General features: G+C 32.4%; 1 protein-coding gene across 2 annotated transcripts in view; it reads right to left on the minus strand.

The window, feature by feature from the left end:
- LOC129989061 (zinc finger protein basonuclin-2-like) overlaps window positions 1-23,718 on the minus strand; it is a 312,172-nt gene that overhangs the window by 79,788 nt on the left and 208,666 nt on the right. For both annotated transcript variants that reach the window (XM_056097380.1, XM_056097379.1), the window contains exon 3: window positions 7,973-8,075. In XM_056097380.1, the coding sequence (XP_055953355.1) occupies window positions 7,973-8,075 (103 nt within the window). The remainder of the gene's footprint in view (window positions 1-7,972; window positions 8,076-23,718) is intronic.

Below are 23,718 nucleotides of genomic sequence, written 5' to 3' on the forward strand. Positions count from 1 at the left end.
TAATAAAAATAAAGTAGCTGAACACTTGCAGTTGACATAAAAGAAAGAAACGACAATTTCAGGAAAAAGCGAATCGGGAGTTAATTAGATTTTATCAAAGATATTATAAAGAAAGCAAGATTCTCAATTTTAACGGAGGAATTCTTCATCTCTTGTTCAGAAACATAGGAATGTTTTCTTCAATGCACACTTCTCGAAGGAAATTGATATTCAGTAAAATATGGCCTTATCATAGCTTTAAGATTTTGCTAATCCCCTCCAATACCCAAACATTTAGTTAGAATTTGGGCAGATATAAAAGTGCATTTCTGCCCAAGCCTGGGAGATATGGACGACACATTTTTAAAAGTAAATTGAGAAATCTACAAGATGGGAATGTCCGATTTTCTCCCGCACTTAACTTCGCAGAATGGTATAGAGAATCGAATATGTATTTTGGACTTTTTTTTTAATAAATCAACTAAGTTAATATCTTCATACAAAACTACAATTTTGGAATAAAGATGAGGACTAAAATTCATTTAGCTAGTTTTCTTTGTTTTTGAGTTTTAGGCATCCATATAGACGCGAAGAGAGACAGTGCAAGAGACAGTCATTGCTTTGAAGATTTGGTACGAAGACAGAGCGCTATTCAGTCACTGCTTTGAACATTTGGTAGAAACTCTGATAACAATCTATATTCTTATTGATCCAGCAAGATGGAAAATTTTATCTACTCATATTGTGGCTTTTCTTAGTTATAAGGTTCACATTATACAAGGATCGATAGAGGAATTTCTTTCAACTGGATTTTATTCAAACTTTGATATCGATGTACAATTTTGTGTAAGAGCCCCGAAACTCGTTAGAATACAATATTATTATATATTTTGAGTATCATATTCAGAGATAGAAGGGCTTAAGGTCAAAAATAGGTTTTCCGGACTCAAGGAACTCTAAAACGGAAAGAAATATACAAATCGTGAAGTCAAAACTGTTGACGACGACTACACTTTCTCTTTCTGCACATCATATATGAAGGCAGAGTGAGGTCTCGACACTGGTCGAAACGGCCAAAACGACTAATTCAGAATTTGTCAAAAATTACACAATAAGGAAGCATTGTTTGCCCAAATTCTCTAAGAGAATTGAACGACCTAGAGCAGACAAAAACTAGAAAGCTCGGCGAAAGTGATGGATAGCACCGGATCCGATCCACCGAAAAGAAGAGGCGAAAGCAATCAAAACAATCCTTGCCATCGCTTTTCCTGCACCACCAACATTCTTTTAATGCGCCTTTTTCGGTCATTAAACACCGGGCGAAAACTTTGGGACACGGCCCTTAAGTGACGACCCAAGCTGCCTTTATTTTGCTTTTTCTTTAGTCAGAAGTAGTACCTTGCCCGTCGTCCACTCTGCCCAACGGAAGTCATCTGGCCAGAAGCTCTGGAGTGGCGTCGGGCGCCGTGCCAGGGACCATTTTCTAAAGGACTGTCCGTCCGTCCGAGGAATTTCTCTCGGTCAACTGGATGCCATCATGAACCCTTAATGGACTTCTTGATGAGCCTGCTGACGTATTTATTTACGAGCCACAAAGGGTTGTGCCCGGTGCATTTCTGATGGGGAATGGGGTAAAGTCATTCCTCCCTCGAGAAGCCCCCAGGAGGGTATTTGTCACCCTTTTTTTATTCAGCTTAGGAGAGAGCTACAAATGCTAGGGCAGGAGACCACATAATTGAATCCTTTATCAAAGATATGTCCCCTCATAATAATACATTTTTGTATTTTGGAACAATTGGCAATTTAAGCGATTATTGCCAATTTCAAAAAATAAAATTTGATATTTGGAATATCTGAAACTCATTTAAAATCACTACATTTATTTAAATTAATTTTGTTAATATAATTTATGCGGATAAACAATCAAGGATTGGAGTAGAATTTTATTTAATTTTTGATTTAAGAAATTTATATATGTGAAAATGATCAAAAATATCTTTAGCTATTTTTAGACCATATTTGAAGGCAATAATTTGGAGAATAAGATTGTTTCCGAAAAATTGCATTTTATTTATTTATCATAAAAGCGTCACTTGTTCTGATAAATTTATCTTAGCCAATCAGAAATAACATCTCTTATTTTCTTAATCAGTTAATAATATAAATAATTAATGGAATTCTTAACTTCGCTATAACTTCCTGCAAAAAAAAAAAAAAAGACTTTTTATTTATATTCTGAGGAGAGAATATTATGAATTATGAAAGCTTTAATTATTCTTTCATAACTCGAAAATGAAATACTATTATCAGGCCTCATATAGTAAAAGCATTTCATCCAATTTTTTAAACAGTTTCTTCCTCCTTTTAATCAGTAATCCCAGCAATGTTTTCGTTATTTATTTACTTTTATTTTAATACAATTTTTACAAGAAAGAGGGACATATTTTTATATTATACAAAAAACGTGAATAAGAAATCCTCTCGGTAGATTCTCAAAATATTGTTTTTATTTCCATTCAATACTAAAAGTTTAGAATGGTGAAAAAAAAAATTTCTTAATATTTTACATTGATATGATTATGTGAGTGGGAATTCAGGGAATCGTTTTAATGTCTAGGAAGATGGGAAAAGGATTATTACTGATAAGTTTTAACAACTAAAAATTAATTTGAGAATTTCTGATATGATATGACTTTTATAATAATTGTTATCAAGCAAGAATATGAAAAACAATGTCTCATTCAGAATGGTGAATCATTTTTGATATTCGTGTGCAAAAGCTTATAAAACAAGCACGACTGGTCTCCTGAAATTTTCTCGCTTTAGTTTAGTTATATTAACGTCCCGTTTTAAAGCAACACTAGAGCTATTTTGGGACGGACCTCGTAATTTTGAACCACGGTCAGGTAACAAGGACGACACCTGAGCTGCCCCCTCCCCCTCTCCCCACCACACCAACGGGAGGACGCTTGGCCCAGACGGATTTATCGTGCAACAGACCCCCTTATACGGCGGTTCTTCGGTGGAATGGGGCATCGAACCTGAAACCCTACCGCTCACAAGCCAAGATCTCACCACCAGGCCACCACGGCCCTGAAAATTTCTCGCATACTCATCAATAAGGATTTTATTTCCCTCCCGCCGTTAAAAACTCTGGATCTTGAGTAAGACCACGCATGTCCAGCAAATCATTGACGAGCTACAATAACGGAATACAGATCTTAGGCGAGAATCTTGCAGTTTTATTTAATCCATCATGCCAATATGTATTTTGGAAGAATTTTTCCCCCACCGATTGAAACAGAAATTAGATATGTAACAACAGTTGTAATCACAGGATCACATGCGAAAAATTTCACGGATTTAAGTCATTGCTTAGTTTAGTTTAGTTATATTAACGTCCCGCTGTAAAGCAACACTAGGGCTATTTTGGGACGGACCTCGTAATTTTGAACCGTGGTCAGATGACGAGGACGACACCTGAGTTAAGTCATTGCATTTACATGCATATGAATGTATAGACCAGCAGACTATCAACCGTTTACGTTTGATAAGAATCGACATCTTAGGAGCAAAATCTGCAAAGCAAATTTTATTTATCTTGTCCGATACATTTTGTGATTATCGAGTTCACTTGTAATAAACAGCCAGACCGACAGACTTCCGCTGAATGGAATTGGTTCGAAACTTGACAGAAATCTGCAAATTTGGTCTGAAGTTCAAACATAAAATTTCATCTCTAACTCAAAGCGTTTTTGAGTTATCGTTTTCACAAGCGTTTTTGAGTTTTTTAGAAACAGATTATATCAAAATCAGGGAGGTCTGTATCAGTATTTTTCTGAAGTCAGGGAGATCTGAAACGTAGAGATTCGTCAAAATTTCGAGTTCGAATTTTTTGACGAAATAATTTTTTGCAATACTTCGTATACGAGAAAGTAAAAATTACGCAAACTTCGAAGTGAAAAAAATAAAAACTTCAGGTGAATCATGATAAAAATTGAAAGCACACGAAAAAAAAAGATCTTATACGAAAGAAATATAGACACAAGAGACAGTCACAGATGTAAGAAAAGATATGGAAAAAAAATTACATCAACTCAAACTCACGTGACAAAACAAACAGTAGGATATCAAAAAACAACAGAAGTGAGATAAAGTACCCCACACGCGCAAATGCAATACCGCTATCACGTTATCCGTGACGTCACGCGAGTATCCGTCACTGGTGTCGTATTCTCCACATTATTTGTCACGCGGGCGACGTAACGTACAAGTGGAGTGCGGGATTCAATTCGAGATAAAGAAAAAGTATGTTATGTTCTTTCACACAAGTTACCTTATCTGCTCCGAGTGACAGATATAGCGTGCTGTGCACACTTTCAGAGGCTTAAAATACCGGTTTGATGATAAGGATCGTGGTTGAGCTTGGGTTTGTTAATATCTTATGTTTCGAAGTTTACTTTCGTTTTCGGGATGTTGAATTGCTTTGATAAAACGTGTGAGTTTGGTAGTAGATTTGACAGACCTTTCTTCATGAGATAATACTGACAACTGAATTAGCAAACAGGTATATTACTAGTTTCCCCCCTCTTTATAATTCTATTTCTTTTTTTTATTAAATAGATTTTTAATAGAAACTATTTAATTTTTTTAACTACCAGAAAGAATTTATGATATTTAATTAAAGAATTCTTCAATAATGATCTTCATTTCAGAATGGGACCAATTTGTAATTTTAAAGTAGGAAAAAGTAACAAGGAAAAAAATAAAAGGAAGAAAACTTCAATAAAGATTTTGATTTTAAAATGGAACAAATTTGTTCTTTTGAAGTAGAAAATTAAAAACACTAGAGGAAGTCTAAAAAGTAGCAAAGAAAAAAAAAGAAACAAAATTTTACTTCAATACAGATTTTGATTTCAGAATGGGACAAATTTGCACTTTTGAAGTAAGAAATTAAATATTCTATACGAAGTCAAAAAGATGACAAAGTAAAAAAGAAGAAACAAAACTTCACTTCAATAAAGATTTTCATTTCAAAATGGAACAAATTTGTACTTTCGAAGTAGGAAATTAAATATGCTATACGAAGTCAAAAAAGTAACAAAAAACGAAAAAATACATAGTACCGAATTATCTTTCCTGTAATACGAAATACTTTTCATATTAGACATTAAGATACTTAAGGGAAGAATTCATATTCTGATAATTATTATATAAGAATTATTTTTTCACGGTAAAATAAACAAATAGAAATTACTTTACTAGATTGGAAATATAGCAGTTTATGAATTTATGTCCATGGAAATATATAAATTTATTTATCAATTTATTATTAGAGGAAGAGAAGATAACATTTAAAATTACAGTACAAAAAGTTCTACGTTAATTATGTTTTTAAAAAATAGCTTTAATTCACTTTCAAAGAATATATCACAGTGCCTTGAAATGAATAATAAATATTCCTCTTATAGAAAAAAAACGGGAGGTTAATGAACCAACCTAACTTCATTGAATACTAAACATTATAAAATCTTAAAAAAAACAACAAATTGAATTAATAAAGCTTGCAGACAGAAAGGTAGAACTATTCTTTTAGGAAAAGATATAAAAATTTAAAAATATCTTATATAAAAACGAATTTTTAAGTACCAAACAAAGTTTGACCCCAAAACGCATTCTTTTATGTTCTGTAAATATTTTACATATATATAACAACATAAATCTTGTTTACTATCAAACGCCTAAAGGAATTCAAATATCTTCAAATCGAAATAAGCATCATATAACTGCTTTAAAAAAAAAAGAAAAGAGCAAAAAAGCTAACAGAAAACAGAAATGGCACAAATAATATGAAAATTTCTAAAACCTTAATCACGGCACTATTTTATCTTCATTCCCAAAATAATAACAAGAAAAATGAAACGAAAAGGCGATGAATATACAAAAGCAATTCTGGCGACATATGCGAATATTACCAGGTGACAAGGTCAGGTTCTTTTCAAAGTCCGCGAGCATTATGCACTCGCCCACAGATCTTTTTCATCAATGCCCGCTCACCATCAATGATAATGCACTTGTCTTTCGTCGGCCACATCAAATTCTGATACCTCCCAGCAACGTGCGGCGCATATCAACCATTGAAAACCATTAGGATAAAACACACACAATAAAAGACGCAAGAAAAAAAAAGTACCAATGATGTAAGAGTTTGCGTGGGTAGTAGTGGTCGAGTCCCATTTCATGATCAAAAGAATTTTTCGGAAACACCCTGTCCAGATTTATGGCAGGTAGCGAGGTGGAAGACCAACCTGTTGGGAAAGGAAGAGGGAAGTCATGTTGCTCGCGACTTCGGAAGACCCCCTGCGGATTCGCCTGACGGCTCGTGTGCGTTTCCTTGTGCAGAGTTTTTATCCCCATTAGTGCATGTCACGAGACCCATAAAAAGGTCGATAAGCAAATAAAAGAAGCAGAAAAAAACAGAAGATGAACTCCGACGATGGTCTGGAATTGACTTTTGGCATGCAGGAAAAACGAAAAAGGTGCGCTTGTGATTCATGTTTGGTAAAGGTTTCTGAGAAACGCACTTATCTAGCCCATAACCAGCTGGAGAACTTGTTGAAAATAACTTATTCTTCCTTACATGTCAGTTAATAATATTCATGGGCAACAATTGCAATGAAATATTTTCATCATATTGGGCAAGAAATGATTTTTTTAAAATTGTTTACTGTTAACAAATTTTTCGGGTTAACCTTCCAATGCATAATACGATGACATATCATTAAGTAACGCATGTAATTTTTAAAACAATAATAAAAAAATGTAATGCATATCAAAATGAAACAAAAATGAAATTTTGTATTGTCGATATTATCGCCATTCATGATGAAGTATACGTTCCACAGTTTGAAAATTCCTGTCTCATAGAACGCCATCGTCTGTAAATAGGACGAATGTATAGTAGAACAAATGAAAATTTGAGCAGTTGCAATGAAATGCAGTTGCTCAAATTTTCGTCAGGATAAAACTCTATTCTCCTTGCAGTTTTACAAGAACGGGGAGGAGGGGAGGGATTACTGCTAGGATCCAGTTGAGAAGTTTAGAACCCTTACTATAATACAGCCTTGGACTTAGCACTCTCAAATTTTCACCTGTTTGGACACAGGAAGGGGTTCCTCAAAGGTCAGAAGTTTGATTCTTGATGACAACCTCAAACAGTCCAATGCACACTGTTTCTACTCGTAACTAGCGGCATTCTACGAGGTTAGGATTTTTAAAACGATCCAGCGATAGAACAACGGGCCCAACATTAATGGCAATTATGTCAAAAAATAATTTTAAAAAACTTTCGTTTTCGTTTCATATTGCATTTTTAATGTTAAACTCAAAATTGTATATCTTATTTTATCAAAATGCTTATTCCCCCATTTTTATATCATTAAAATTCTATTGTTTCAACAAAAATAGGTTCATATAAAGTGTATAGAAAATTTACTATACAAGTTTTATATTTCTTTTTTTGGTTACATTTGCTAACTGTAAAATAATTAAACTAATCAAGTAATTAAACAAGCAGCTTCATTTATTTTGCTAAAATATTCAATTATCACAAAATACGACTATATAATTGACTTGCCACTGTGCATAAATCATAATCTCATGCAAGGAATTAAAGGTCTTATAAAAGATAAAACCATGCAAAAAGAAGAAAAAATATAAAATACTGGAAAAATATTCACTAATTCGTTGGAAATTAGTTGGATTTTAATACGAGTGTTTTAGATATAGTCTCTAAAAGTTCAATGCAATCCAGAGATGGAATAAGAACGGAAATATGGAATTAATTGATGGTTTAATCCTCCGTGTCAACTAAAGAAAACGTGAAATATATTTGTTGCTTAATCAAGTTTACTGGTCTCTCTCTCCTATATGCATTCGCTAGTTTTACAATGAAACAATATTTTTGTATTGCACGTTAATAAACAGTACTTACCATGCGCTACCCAGCCATGGTGGCAAGAATCACACAAACGGATGCTGGGCTTACTGGGTGTGAATCCTTCACATGTGCAGTTGGGGGCCGTGCAGCGAATGGACTGAAAAAGAAAGGGTTTTGTTAATAATTAAGGCAATGAAATTTTTAAAACAAATTACACATTTTAAAAAAATAGAGCGATGTAAGACTATCCATTAAGTTCATGTGAAATTTAAAATATGTACTCCTGTTACCTATATTTCCGAATCACGTCTGACGCATGGCTTCACTAAGAAGAAAAAGTAGATTGCTTCGTTTGGTCGGATTATCAAAAATCTGTTTTCTAATCAAATACAGTTCTAAAATAATAACAACCTTATTCCTCTTTTACAGTTTTTAAGAGACAAGATGAATTTTGTTGCAAAGTGTAAATCGCGGGGAACTACATACATACGTAAGTAAAAATGCTCGGAAACTAGTGGGAGTCATTTTCACGAAACTTTCTCGCGCTCTTTAATAAGTGTGTTGTCTTCCTTCGACCGCATAAAAGCATAGACTTTGGATAAGATCCAGAATTGGTGCATAGCATTAGAGGATAACAGATAAGAAATATAAATATTTGGCATGAATCTAGCATTTTCCTGAATCTATCGTGATATCTTTCCCGATTAAACACTGGTATTATATATGTATAACTGGTATTCCATTTGTCTTTTAAGTGTACAAAAATAATTAATATTTTTTCACCGCTCACCATAGATGATGCTATGATGCTTCAAGCATTCCTGGTTTATCGCGATGCCAATATTTTGATTTTTTCTCTACCGAACTCGACAAAAGGAATTTGAGGTAATCCATAAAAAGTATTATGAACGATGGGAAAAAGTTAAATGATAAAAAAAAAAAAGCGAAAGTATTCTCTGTATTAAATTGCACCATATACCTCCTCGGTTGTAATGATTCAGTTAATCAACTTAATAAAACATCCAATAACATTTACTAATTTCAGTTTGCACCAGATCCAATTACATATTATAAACAAAATGTTAAAAAAAAATCTTTGTACATCCTGTATTGCAAACTGCAAATAAACATTTGCGTTACTACTTGCGCAAATCAAAACAAAGCATGATAACAGAAAGACATAAGAAAAAATAGCACAAAATTAAAAACCATGACAATTCAAACTGATTTTGAGAGCAATTATAAATATGCTCGCAAAGACCTTATTATATTCTTAAATAACGAGTAAATATCTTTATAGCAAATAACTAATGCCATGGATTAACATTTTGTTAGATAAACGGGATCGGATTAAAACGTTTTATGAAGATAAGGCAGGAAAAATACATTACACCAAAACTGATGAATGGAAAAATTCAGTTAACAATAATTTTCAAGAGATTAATAAGTTCAATAACAATAATTTTTCAGTTAACAATTAAGTTCAATAACAATAATTTTTCAGTTAACAATTAAGTTCAATAACAATAATTTTTCAGTTAACAATTAAGTTCAATAACAATAATTTTTCAGTTAACAATTAAGTTCAATAACAATTCAGTTAACAATTTTTAGAGATTCAGAGAGTGCCTACAGGTATTGTACCAGCATACATTATCTATTAACGCACGAAGTTACACAAATATTAGTTTCCATTTACAAAAGAACAATTTCTTCGTTCGGGTAAACAATGAACAGTTCATTTCAAATATAAGTTTACAAGGGGGAAAACATGACCGGATATGATATAATATATGCACCCTTTTTCAATTTTTAAAAAAGAAGCTAATGGGATCTGCTGGGTCATGAAACTTGCACGGTTGAACTTCCTTAGGAAAAGCAGCAGATCCAATTTCCATCTTAATTATCGCCTAACTACTGTTCAATCAAAAAATATTTCCCCCCAAAGTGACGCGCGCTGCAAACCCTTGTAGTTGTCAATCCTAATTAACCGAAGCGTGAGGCAATATATCGCATCCTATTGATAACGTCCCACACATGTTTGCAAGCTATTAAAATTCCTACCGCCAGCTTCCGTTTCTGTAGTGGAGCTCGGCTGTCGTGGAAGGCTACAAAAGGGTTAATTGCTTTTGCAACGAGGGGTTTTGGGCGATACAAGAATTTTGTTTCTTCTTTTATTTTTCCTGCTTTTTTTATAAAGTGTCTGTAGTATGGGATATTTCTTAATTAACTTCTCAAGGATAGCTAATGAAGCTCATATGCCATATGTTAGGTGTCGGTAACAAAGGAAGTTGAAATATATGTTTGTAAAATGAATTCGTGATCCGGAGATTTTAAGTGAAGATAATAGATTATAAGATAAACAAATGAAATTATACTGCAGTCGATTCACGGGATGCTGCAATCTCAAAAATTGTAGCTGCGCATATCATCTAATCGCTGTCTTATGTTGTACTGTGACAGCACATCTTTTTAACTGTGACAGTATAATTTTCTTTCGCGCACAGTCAACTATTTGTATTATGCTGTACTGAGATAGCACATCCTTTTGTTTGTGGAAGGTATCGTTTCCTTTTTAGTATAGTTATCTAACCGTATTATGCTGTACTGAGCACATCCTTTTGCTTGTGGAAAGTATCACTTGCTTTTGCGTATATTTATCTAATCGTATTATGTTGTCATATGATGTATTGAGATAACACATCTATTTGTCTGTGGAAGATATCGTTTCTTTTTTATAATCATCTAACCATATTATGCTGTCTCATGCTATACTGTGATAAGACATCCTTTTACCTGCAGAAGGTACTATTTTCTTTTGCGTATAGTTATCTAATCGTATTATACTGTCTTATGCTGTTCTATAATAACACATTTTGCTTGTTGAAAGTATTGGAAAATGAATTCCAAAAACAAATTTAGTAATAAAAGTCATCAATAGAACATTTTAGAATGGAACAAAAATGGGTCACAATGAACGCATGAAAAATGGACCATGTGAAATTTCAGTACCATTCAGACGGTAAGGAGAGCCCTGTCAGAGATGAAAACATCTTCTGTGAGTTGGACACTCACAGAAAATAACCTTTTGTTAATTAACCTGGTCCACGTGACATATTTTTGATGCCCTGTTTCTTCTGTGTACAAGATATCGCATTGTGAACTTTTGGTACTTCTCTTTTTCATTTGTCAAGTTTGATCTTCCACCGACTGCATAAGAAATTTGATTTTATTCCATTTATTAGTATTAGCTTCAGATGCCTTAAAATAGGATAAGTTATTTTATGATTATCCTGTATTTAAAGTTTTTGTATTTGTTTGTTATCAAAACAATGAATGTAGTGAGGGACTATGACATAACAATTAAAATAAATTTAAGGTAATTTAAAAAATATTTAAAAATTCTAGTTTTTTAAAAAAGAAGAGGAACAATCGGAACAACGATTTCCTCCCTCAAAAGTGACTATGTGCAAACTATCAATACCCTTTATGCACTATGTCTAAATTGTAAAAATCTGTAGGAGTGAAATGCAACATAATAGTTCCAAGATTTAAAGAAATTTTTCAAGCAATTTGAACTGAAAGAATTATATCGAAATCCGAATAGAATTTTGTTTAAATTGAAATTGATACTTTTCTACGTTAAAATTGAATTACATTTTTAATGCTGTAAATCAGCTCAATTAATCAGTCAAAACCTAAAAACTCAACGATATAAAAGTTATGATTACATAAATCAAAGCAGAATTACAACTTAATCTGAAATTCAATGTCCAATGTATTAAATTTCTTATTCTTCTTTTATCAACTTCTTTTTGCATATTCCTAAGCAAAACACAAGGGCAGAGAGGATTTGATCGGTCAAACTTCTTTCAATAACATTTTTAAAAAAGGGAATAAAATAGTTTTATATATTGTTTTATTGCTATATATTAACATATCTTCCTTGTACTAATATATTTTCTAACTATTTCCTGTCGTTCAGATAAAGTTTAATTAAATCTTCTCATCCGCGGCATCAACATTTCCCTATCATTACCTATTGCAAGAAACCACCGGCTCACCCTCTTCAAAGATGGATGAACTCCTCCGGCATAAAGAAGCCACATTCTAGTCCATCCTTTGAGAATAGCAGACGATAAAAATGAAATTCTCATTGCAGACACTCCCTCCAAGAGACCAGTATAGAATTCAATCCCGTGGCCACGGGTCATAATGATCGGTGCCTCTTGACCACGTTATTTCAACGAGAGGGCCTCAGCTGCTGTGTGTAAAAGGCCCGTTACTCTTTCCCCACCCTTTGATTTTGTGGGTGGGGGTGTACCAGGACGAAGAGAGGGACATAAAGGGTGAGGGATCGTCGTTAGCGGCTAAGAGAAAAGACCGCCGGACAGGCGTTGGAGAAGGGTTGCAAGAACTGTCGTCCCAGAAAGAACGCCAATATGTCCAGCGGTAAAGCTAAAGCAACTAGAAGAAGATTTTGATGCCAAGAAATAAGTATATCATTGCAAATATAGAGCATAAATTTTAACTAACTATGGACATAAAAAGTATGATTTCATTTAGAATTCGCTTTTTCGCTATAAAACATTTCTAGCTCAAAATATTAAAACATTGCAACGAAGGTCTAGATTTCAGAGAGAATTCCATAATGGGAAAATAGAGAGCCTAAAGAAATTGAGAAACTAAATGCTTAAAAACACGCAACATTTATAATTTTTTTTCAAATATCACATTGCATTTGTTCATCAATAAAGTAGGGGGGGGGGGCTTTTTTGTAACAAAATTCATATTATAATATTTCTTTACTTACTAATATTACTAATACGGCTCTTATCGTTACCATATTAAGTTCAGATAAATTATGAAGGTATTCAAATCGAATGGGGCTCGGATATTTTTGAACATGCTTTCTTGCTCAAGATTTATATTTTGTATCTTTTAATACTCAAAATCTGTTTCAGAATTCTTTGATGTGCGTATTCAGTTTTCTAATTTCCCCTTTCGTTTATTGTAATCCTACAGTAAGTATGTTTTAACAATACCATTAGGAAAGCAGCGTTAATTTTTTAACTGCTATTTTTTTTTACTTTCCCTTATACTTAGTATAAAAAAATTATAGTCATCGTCAAAAAAATTCGAACTCGAGATTTTGAGGAATCTCCACGCTTTAGACCTTCCTGAATTCGAAAATCACGTTTTTTGGAAAATGTCCGTCTGTTTGTAACAAAGATAGCTCAAAACTGCTTTGAGCTATGCAGTTCAAATTTAGTAGACTTATCACCACATTTGTTAACTTCTGTCAAATTTTGAGTAAAATCTGTTTAGGAAGTCTGTTTGTCTGCCTACTCAAATAGAATTTAACACGATAACTACAAAACAAAGAGAACTAGATAGATAAAATTCGGTACACGGAATTATCCACAGAACATCCACAGTGTAGAAATCTATTAAATTTTACATCATATCCAAGGAGATTTTGATTATCTATCGGTTTGCATTTTTAGAAATATGTAATTCAAAAAGACAATAACAAGTATGTCAAATTTGGTATGGGATTTTGTGACTACAAGTGCAGTTTTGTGTCAAATTTTTGTTTTAATCGGATGCGAAAAACATGTCTAAAGCAAAAATTCGATTTTCGAATACTATTAACGGCATTCCAAGGATTAATTGCTAAAAGTACAAAAATCGCAAGATTCAATAACGCGATAATTAATCAATAAAAATGCTAAATTTACGCCAAAAGTTAATAATTCGCAGCTATTGTACGCCAATGCCATGAAAGGCGGTTTTTGACATGACAAGAATTTTAGAGAGTATGCAAGAAAGTTTTGAGAGACCACTACAGTTGGTTTCCCAAAATATTACTTTGTGAATAAGTTTCTTTAAAACAAGAAAATGACCATAACTGAAAAAACAATACAGTTATATTACTTATATGTAACACATGAAGGACACACATTGATATCATATTTACGTATGAAGTTTAGTACTAAGACAAATTCAATTTAGTACTAAACTAAATTCCGTATATTCAAGACTAAACATCAAAAATATCAGTGCAAGATAAAGTAGATTTCGTTTTTAAAAATCAAAAACGATTTAACAATCTCTTTGGCTTTAAGTGGAAACCGCCAAACTTTTAGACCAGTTCTGCCACGGAATGTCCGAATCTCGCCAACCAGTGGCAACCCATTCCGCGGAAGAGGAGCAAGTTAAAAGAGCAGGGAACAAAAACAAATCCCACCAGAGAAGACGAGAAAGAAAACAGAATAAAATAAAAGGGTGCCACTTCTTAATAATGCATGAACTCCACGCAGTGGCGGAGGCATAGGGCTCGGGGAATAGGACTCGCCAGAAGAAGAGGAAAAAGAAAGCAAAAATAAAGAAGAGGAGAAGATATCGGTAACGAGGCTCTAGGACTAATTCCCACGTCTGTGGTGAAGAATTGGCCTCGCTGTGCCAAAACAGAGGAGATTGCAAGACACAATTATACTAAGGAAAAAGGTTGGAAAGGAGAAAAATTCCTGCGATTTTTTTGCCTCCGCCTTTCTGAGCCTGGAGTAGGTAAAAATACAGATTTTTTCGCCCCTGTAGTCTTCTTCCGTTTAAGCGATTTTTTTTTTTTTGAGGTGCAATCTGTGGTACAGATTTCTCCAGGGGCGAGGCGATGAATATGTAGAAAGGAGCAGGATTAAAAATCAAGGATTTACGCTGCGGCACAAGAGTTGGGTGGTGCTGAAATTCTAACGCTTGCTTTTCTCCACAAGTTTTTTTTCCCCAGATTTTTATTTTTATTTTGTTCCTGCTATGCTTTATTAAAGAGGTGAGATTTGTGCTGGTGATGGCTGCGGTTCATCCCCCCTTTCTCCCCCCAACATTGTCTGTGGGGTAGACTTTGTTCTTTTTATAATATGTAAATGTGCGAGAGTGGGGGATATATATTTTTTTTATCCCTTGTTTTGAAGAAATTGAGGTTAAATTTATTTCAAAATCTTTTCTGTCCTTGCTTTTAACTCTTGTTCATTGAAAAAAAAACTAAATCGCATCAAATATTTAAGTATATATTTCACTTTAATTGTGGATTGGACGAAGATGAAAATTGCTTTTTGTTTTCCAGCTATTATTTTAACTTTGAATTGATCAAATCTTCCTAACTGCTTGATAACTGTTTAAAATTTTAAGGATAAAATTAAATTTAAATAATCAAAAAATAAAGATTCAAATTAAGATTTTTAAAAAAAAAAAATTTACTCACAAAATTCTTTTATGCTGATTTTTCTTTCCAAACGGTATGGTACGAAAAAGATCGTGAGCTCAAATGTAAAATAATAACTCTAAAAAGCTTAACTCTGTAAATAACCCTAACTTATTTTTTACTAAAAATATAAAGTAAAAATGTAAATTGTAATTGTGTGTAACTGTAATTGTAATTGTAAATTGTAAAAAATGTAAATCCAAATTGCATCTATCTAGATCCACTTGATTGAAAGAGTCTACAGACAAGTCGATTAAAAATATTATTAGACTAGTGGCAAAAATAATAATTAAAAAATACAAATTCAATAATTTATTATATGTTAGGATAATACTGACTAATTTTAAAGTCAGTATTATCCTAATTTTAAAGTCAGTTTTATCCTAACATAATTAGATTTCTTATCTAATCCATTACCTTCTTTTAGTTATTACAGTATTTATAAATGCTAAGTATTTGTTAAAATAATATTGTGCACAAAAGTAAATTTTTGTCAATTATAAATTTCGATCAAAAATTAAAAGTTGTTTGAAATTTAAGTTGTAAATTACATCAATTAATAATGAAAAGGAATTATTAAATTGATTCACATCTTGCAGTTTGAAAAGCGATCTGATGTCATACTTTTGCAAAGTAAAGTATCTTTAATAACAGACAAAAAAAAAAGGGGGGGGGGTATTGAATATTTCCTAAACTTGGATATCAATGAATCAAAAAATTAGAAATTTGGATGATTGAAGAATTTGGTATAGAACAAAGAAAAAAGCTAAGAATGTTTTTTTTTTCAAAAAAATACGAATAAAATTTCAAAATAGGCAAAAATTATAAGAAAGCAATAATTACAATATTTTTCTTCTTTCTGATGAATTTAAATACATAATGCTTTCTGCTTTTTTCTTCATGCAAGTTAATAGATTGTTTAGTAGAAATTGTTAGTAACACTAGTAAAATTAGCATTTAATACATAACCTATTAGTAAAATTAGCAATAGATATTAACCTAACAATAGTACAATTATCAATAAATATTTAACTGTCAGATTATGAACTAAGAAGAAGAGAAAGAGATCAAAATGATTCAATTTATATTAGTTTCTTTAAATTTTCAGGCGCAAATGAATTAAATCACAGAGATTTTTTTTAACAAAACAATTCAATAAAAGTTGGTCAAAGCATGAAATATAAAAATATTGCAATAATATAGTAATACACCAGCCTTCCATCCCACTCCAGGCGTAATTTAAATTTGAATGAGTATATAAAAACAGTACGCGATCCAAGCCTAAAACAATTATTTCAAAATAAGAATATATGATTAATTATATTTTTTTCGAGGTTATTCCATTGCAATACGATTTTATAATGCTTAATATTTTCTACGGCTCTTCAATTTGTAAAATGTAACGATAAATTATAAAACAGTCTATGATTAACAATGTAATAAATAAACAGAAGCCGAATTATCATTTAAAAGGGAGAGACGGATTGAAAATATTTACAGACTGATATAACTAAATGATAAAATATTGACTTTTAAAATGGCAACCGAATCATAATCTTCCATCCAAGCATTTCATTTAAGAATGAACTGTAATATTAAAGAAGCCATTAAAAGTATAGTAAAAATCCTAAGGAACTAAATAAATAATTCAAATAACTGGTAATTAAAATTTTAGGGGATGTATATGGATGATAGTTTTTTTGTTTTTTTTTTAAAAACATGAAGAAATTTTTTAATTTCTTGAGGCAAAAAAGGCTTTCTTATTTTTATAAAAAAATGTGTTTAAAAATGTTTAAAAAAACAAATATCAAAATCTTGCAAGTAATTCGATCAACGCGATAAATATGAAGAATAAAAGGACCACATTCCTGAAGTCTTTTTTAAAATTAAACCTTATTCCCATTTTGGATTCCACCAAGTTTAACTCCTTAAAAAATTTCTAAATGAATTTAGTAACCACAGCAAAAATTTATCGCAAGCACATTTTAAAAAACAAAAATCCCTTAAAAAGCAACCAATAAATCTTTTTTATATATAGTTTTTGATAATCAAGGCACCGCATCTCAAGGAAAGAGAATGAAAAATCATTCATTTACATAATCCAAATTGCTATACGTAACCGAGGTGTCACGTTCCATTGTTTTTATAAGACTCCTCCGCGAAGTCGGTTCACTTTCAGAGTGTGGTTGGTAAGGCGGCAGAGATCAAAGGGGTCTGGGTTCGAGTGATTCATTTTCAGCCCCCTGTTCCATCCCTGGGGGTATTTAGGCTGGAAAAGGATGCAGAAGATGCGATGAGGGGATGGTCCGTGAACAGCTTTGGAAGCAGCTGCTACGTGTTGATGATATCAGCTCTGGAAGAAATGGGGGAGGTTTGGGGGGACAGGCATGGAGAAATTTCGTGAGGACAGGCGTCCATTGGGATCAAAACCACGCCCGCTCCATTCAGAAAGAAATTGAGGTCGAAAGTTTTAAAGAATCATGAAAGTGATGGTTCATTTATTTTCAACAAAAAGAAAAAATATTTTAAAAATCAAAATATGAATTTAAAAGAAAAAAAAATGATCATTGTGTCGATCCATCAGGTTAATTAGGAAGATTTTAAGGGAACGAATACTTCTTTTAATTTACATGTTATAGGAAACGTGAGATAGCTCTCTCTAAAAATATCATCAGTTTTCTGAAATTAAAATATAATTTTTTTTTACTTGATTTTCTTCGTGAACGAAAAAATGACACGTAAATTCAACAATATGCTGTAAAATTCAAATGAAAAAAATGAGTGCTGCAATTATTGTGGAGTAAAAAAATAATGATCAGAAACGTCAGAATTTGGTTATATGTATTTAGAACATGGAAAATGAAAGATCGCCCCCCCCCCCCTCCAAAAAGAAAACAAGAAGAAAGAAAAGTTAAGCAAAAATGCTTGTGAAAATAACACTTTTTTGCCTTATTAAGATCGTAGATACTCTGCTCTGCAAAATTCCATTTAACAAATTTTCTCTTCAATTCATTCTTCCTTCTTTCTGCAGAACCATGACTTTGAGTGGCATCTATATGTCATTTACTCTCCATAATACAAAAAGGAAGTATTTATTTATTCTATTTTTTTATATTATATATTTTTTTATTCTATTTTTTTATATTATATATTTTTTTATTCTATTTTTTTATAATATTTTGAGACTTCTTATTCGGCGAAGTCTCACTAAAATTTACTTAATCGATTGCCGTAATCCCTTGCTCTATTACAAAAGATAAGGACTTTTCAAATTTTTTCCATACTGATGCAAATACTCCGACTGTTAAATATCCAAGGAAATATGGCATAATCCCATATGTTATTAAAATCATAGAAACAATTTGGTGAGTGATAAGATGTTAATAAAGACGCTACAAAAAATAACCTTTTGATAGCATTTGAGACAATACGACAAAGATTATAATTTCACCAAAATCTTAGAGATAATGTGTTTCAATCTTCACAAAAGCCTTGAAAATATATATGAAATCATTACAAATAAAACTTTTTACACAGTTTAGAATATGTATTAAAAGTCAATGAAGGGGATAAATAAATTCAAGTCTTTATAATTTTCCCGTTCTAATAATTTATTATGTATATTACTATTTAACGAATTTTGTTCACAACGACATTTTTAAATGGAACTATAAGACTTTGTTTTGAGATTTGTTCGTTTTTACCTCCCATGCATAAATTAAAGTGACATTTACTTTTTAATTGCTTCTATTTATTACACTCTTACCTGCAATTTATTTAAATGCATAACCAATGCGAATGAATTTTTAATTCAACAAGGAACGAATCGCGCTTCATATAAAATCTCTTCGTCGATCTTCCTGTATAAGATTATCTTTCGCATAGAAGGGTAACACTTCGATCTTCCTCTATAAGTCTATCTTTCACACAGGAGGAACACTTAAATCATTTTCCTATATTTTGAAATGTATGCCATCATATGGAACTGCATCAAAGAGTTTACTTCTCTAAAGTACTCTGAGTAGAATTTTAATTTTAATAGACACTTACACAATTTTGAGGAAGTTTCGAACAAAACAGGGGAAAAAGTATTATTTTAATCAACATTTGGTAGAGTAAGAAAAAGTAAGTGATAACTAAACAATTCTTGACTGATTTTTAATTTTTTAATCACCATTCTATTGAATGCTCTATGTTTTTCAATTTTTTTCAATAAAATCAACGCTGATGTTTTTTAGAAAAAAATCTGACCTTCATTATTTTTTTAATAAAAGCATAGTTAAAATATATTTATACTGTAGGAGCATCAGAAGTGCAATAGCTGTCAAGACACTTGCTCTGTTATATTTAAATGTATTTCAAAAATCCTTTTGAGGATGGCACAATCCCGCTTTCTTGCGCAAGCCAAATCACGTCTTTTTTCTAAAGAGGAACTCAGAATAAAGCACGTCCACTATAAAACGCAATGTTTCAGCAATTAACTCAAATAACCCACAGCGATTAGTGTTTTTTTCGAAAGGCCTACAATTATCACGTCATCCAGTATTGCTCCTTACACGCATTTCGAACGTCCGTCAAAAGCCTCTTTTCATCGTAGACAAAAATTATATGAAAATCCATTTAATTACAAGCGCTTTTATCGCAGTGTATCTAACAATAATTATTTCCTTGTAATTATTTGATCGCCAAAAATGCGATCCGGTGGATGACTGGAAGGTCAGAAATAGAGCGATAACAAGCCAAGAATGGCTGACGTCCGCACGAAGTCAGCAATGGACTTGTTACGCGACACGACATATGGCGTGTTGTCGAGCATTTGCGCCCTGTTGATGGGGCGGCGAAAGGGGTGGGGTCCCTTTCGGCCGTTGGCGGCAAAGGGCACGCACCGACCACTTAGGGGGAATTAATATTCAAACTCGCGAGTGCTTTCCACAGGGCGTTTTAGGGTTAAAATTTACAAAAGCATGCTAAGCAATGCAACAATATGATTGTGCTTATCTTGGTTTACTTTTGGTAATGTTTATTTTTCAGAAATAACTTGCGGTTTTGTTTAATTCTGAAATATATCAGATAAGAAGAGAACTCAATTTCTATGCAAAACATAATTTAAAAACCTATATTTGAAAAGCCGGTCGGAAATGTGTATTTACAAAAGGCTAAAAATAAATCCAAGGCTTTTCAATAATTTATACAAACGAAAAATAAATAATGATAAAAAAAACTGTAAGCAGCATATCAGAAAGAAAATTAACATTGCAATTTCAAGGCATTCATTTTTAAAACATGAAGTATCAGTTAAACATTAGGTAATTATTCTTACATAAAAAAACAATTCATTAAAAATCAAAGTCATTATTCAGTTACATATATGTGTATATAGAGAGACAGATAAATAGATGAGCATGGTTACTAGTTCTGTATCATAAAAGAGAAAAGCAAAGTTCATTGCCTTAAGAGGTTTTTTTTTAAAAAAAAAAAAAGAAAAAAAGAAATTGCTGTCTCTAATGGCACTTGTCATAGAAAAGCCCACTGACTTTAGAAGTCAGTGATTTTAAGCCAAGAGTGCGTCTCTTGTTTTTTCAGTAGCGCCAGCTAGGGCCAAGAGTACGACTTAGCTACACACACGTCACAACCCTCTTTACGGGGCGAACTTCATTCATGCATTTCATTCATTCATCCACAGATCGTAATTTAGACCTGAATCAGAGAACGATCACCACTGATACAGTACCCCCAGTGGTATTATTCTCTACATGGAGAACATTGTTACCACGATATATTTATATGTGCGCCAGCCACCACACACACGGGGAGTTTTCGGCCGGCGGGGTTGGAACTCGCAACAGAAGGGACGCGAATCCAATGCCCTACCAATCTTAAGAAATTGTCTTTACGTTGACTAATGAAACAGTTTTAAAAAAAGCCATTCACGGGAAGTTTTCACCCAACGTTTTAAAAACAACTCGATTTTATACTATATATATATATATATATATATATATATATATATATATATATATAGCAAAAAAAAACATTTCTATTTTAGCTTTATAATGAAAATAAATACCATTTTTAAAGCAGCTCATGCTAAACTTGTTACCATGTCATACCACATTAAACTTGGCTTAAGAAATAATTTCAAAATAATTTTTAGTGCAACTATACAATGTTTTTTTTCTTTCTTTAAGTCTTAGTGAGAAATGCTTTTTCGTGTATTATAATAAATCGGAAACTAAAAAATAGGTAGTAAAATTTTGCACGATTAAAAATGACCTGAAATAAATAATAGTATAATGTTTAAATATTGGAATAACTCAAATTCACATTATTGGTAAAGCTTCTAGAAGCATCTTTTATGGCGAAATGTGATTAAATCGGTGATTAAATCTACATTGTACCTGATCTTTCAATCAGTGGGAGTGGTCTCTTAAAAACTTTTTTGCATACTCTCTAATAAACTCGTCATGTCAGAGAATGCCTTGCAAGCCACTAGCATACAATAGATACGAAATATTAACATTTGGCGTAATTTTTTAATGAATATATCATGTCATGCTTGCCGATTTATCCCTGGCATGCTTAAATAGTATCCAAAAATCGAATTTCTATTTTAGACAAGTTTTTCTCAACCGATTGAAACAAAAATTTGGCACAAAACGGTACTTGTAGTCACAAAATCACATATCAAATTTGATATAAGTCATTGTGTTTTTGAATGATCATATTTACATGTTTCTGAAAGTACAGACAGACAGTCAGTCGACTCGTTGTGGGATTTGGCTCAAAATTTAACAAGTGTCTACATTAGAGATGTTAAATCTATGCACTGAATTTTATCTGACTATCTTCGTTTTATAATTATCGTGTTAACGGCATTCGAACAGCCGGGCAGATATGAGCTTCCTTTGAATATAATTTACTCAAAATTCGATAGAAATTTGCAAATTTGATGCAACGACCGTATACCAAATTTCAACCGTTTAGCTCAACGAGTTTTTGAGTTATCATTGTCCGGATTTATCCGGATTTGAGTTATCACAGACGGACATATCCCAAAAATGTGTTTTTCGAACTCAGTGAGGTCTAAAACGTGGAGATTCGTCAAAATCTCGACATCGAATTTCTAGATGATTACGATACTTTCTCTATGCTACTTATAAGAGAAAGTATTCATAAGTCGGTCTTCAACAAATTAGTATCCATTACAAATTCTCATATATCAAGAAAGGTAACATAATTAATTGATCTGCAATAGCAAATGCAATATCCCACGAATCAGCAGGATTCTGACATTTAAACTTTTAGCACCTGCTGGAATTACCCATTCTCAAGAATCACGAGACAACCACAAAAAGGGAGAAACAATGCGCATCACGAACACTTTCCTCCTGTCATCGACGGAACACACTTCCTCTTAAATTAATTTTCTTTTCTCACATTTGTGTCAGTCTATCCATTGCTTCGTCACACGCCTTGCTGATCCCGTGAAAGGTGAAGTCTTGACACAAAATCTGAGTCATTTTTCACGCAAAGACATTACGTTTGTCGTTCGAGGGGACTTCCAATATGCTAAAAAAAAATAATTGCCTAATTTAAGAAGTCACGTCCCCCACTTTGTTCTGGATGCGATTTGTCCTATGTGGATACGGTAGGTGAGTCCCCATTTCCCACGACTGTCTTCACTTTTGGGGAAAAGTGGAAGCTGGCGCCGTATTTCCTACTTTTGTTAAGTCTTAATTTGGGAGAAGCAATTTTGAAGACAAAAATTTTCCGCATTTAGTTTGGCAGATTATGCTTTCTTATTTGGCACTTTTTTTTTTCTGTAACGCTTTCAAATGAATGCAACATTTTGAAGTTAACTACATATAGTAAGTAAGAGAGTACAGTATACCTCTTTAAAGAAGAATTATTTCATATATGATGTCTGATGAGATTTATACTATATTTTTTTGTTCAGTAAACATTTTTGAATATGATGTCTGATGAGATTTATACAATATTTTTTGTTCAGTAAACATCCCTGAACTTATTTCTATATACTATATAGAAATTATATAGATTTGTAAATGCAAAACTGGACTGAAGTGGTAAAACAGCAAGTAAGGGGGACTCCCGCCATAATATAACTACCCCACCCCCAAAACTATTGTTTCTTTCATTGGGTTGTAGTATATATATATATATTCAGAGTATGGGAAAGGCCAAGTGTCATATTGATTATTTGATATTAAGTTCCGAAATTGCTTAAATACATAGTTTTAATTCAATAAATCAATCTGCCAATAATTTATAAAGGTTTTCGTGAACAATTACTACAGAGATTTCTAACAGCCAGCATACAAACATACGCTTTAAAGAATTTATGATTTAACGATTTGAGCAATTTATTTCCAAGGAATTCTATTTAAATTGCAGAGCGTAGAATAAATAAAATAAATATTATAATTAATTTAATAAAAAATCTGTAGTACATAATTTCGAAAAAGATTGAAATCGATGGTAATTTTTCTATTTTAAATTTTATCGCAAAAATCTCAAC

Source organism: Argiope bruennichi, chromosome 10 (genome assembly GCF_947563725.1).
Source record: "Argiope bruennichi chromosome 10, qqArgBrue1.1, whole genome shotgun sequence".
NCBI classification, from domain to species: Eukaryota; Metazoa; Arthropoda; class Arachnida; order Araneae; family Araneidae; genus Argiope; species Argiope bruennichi.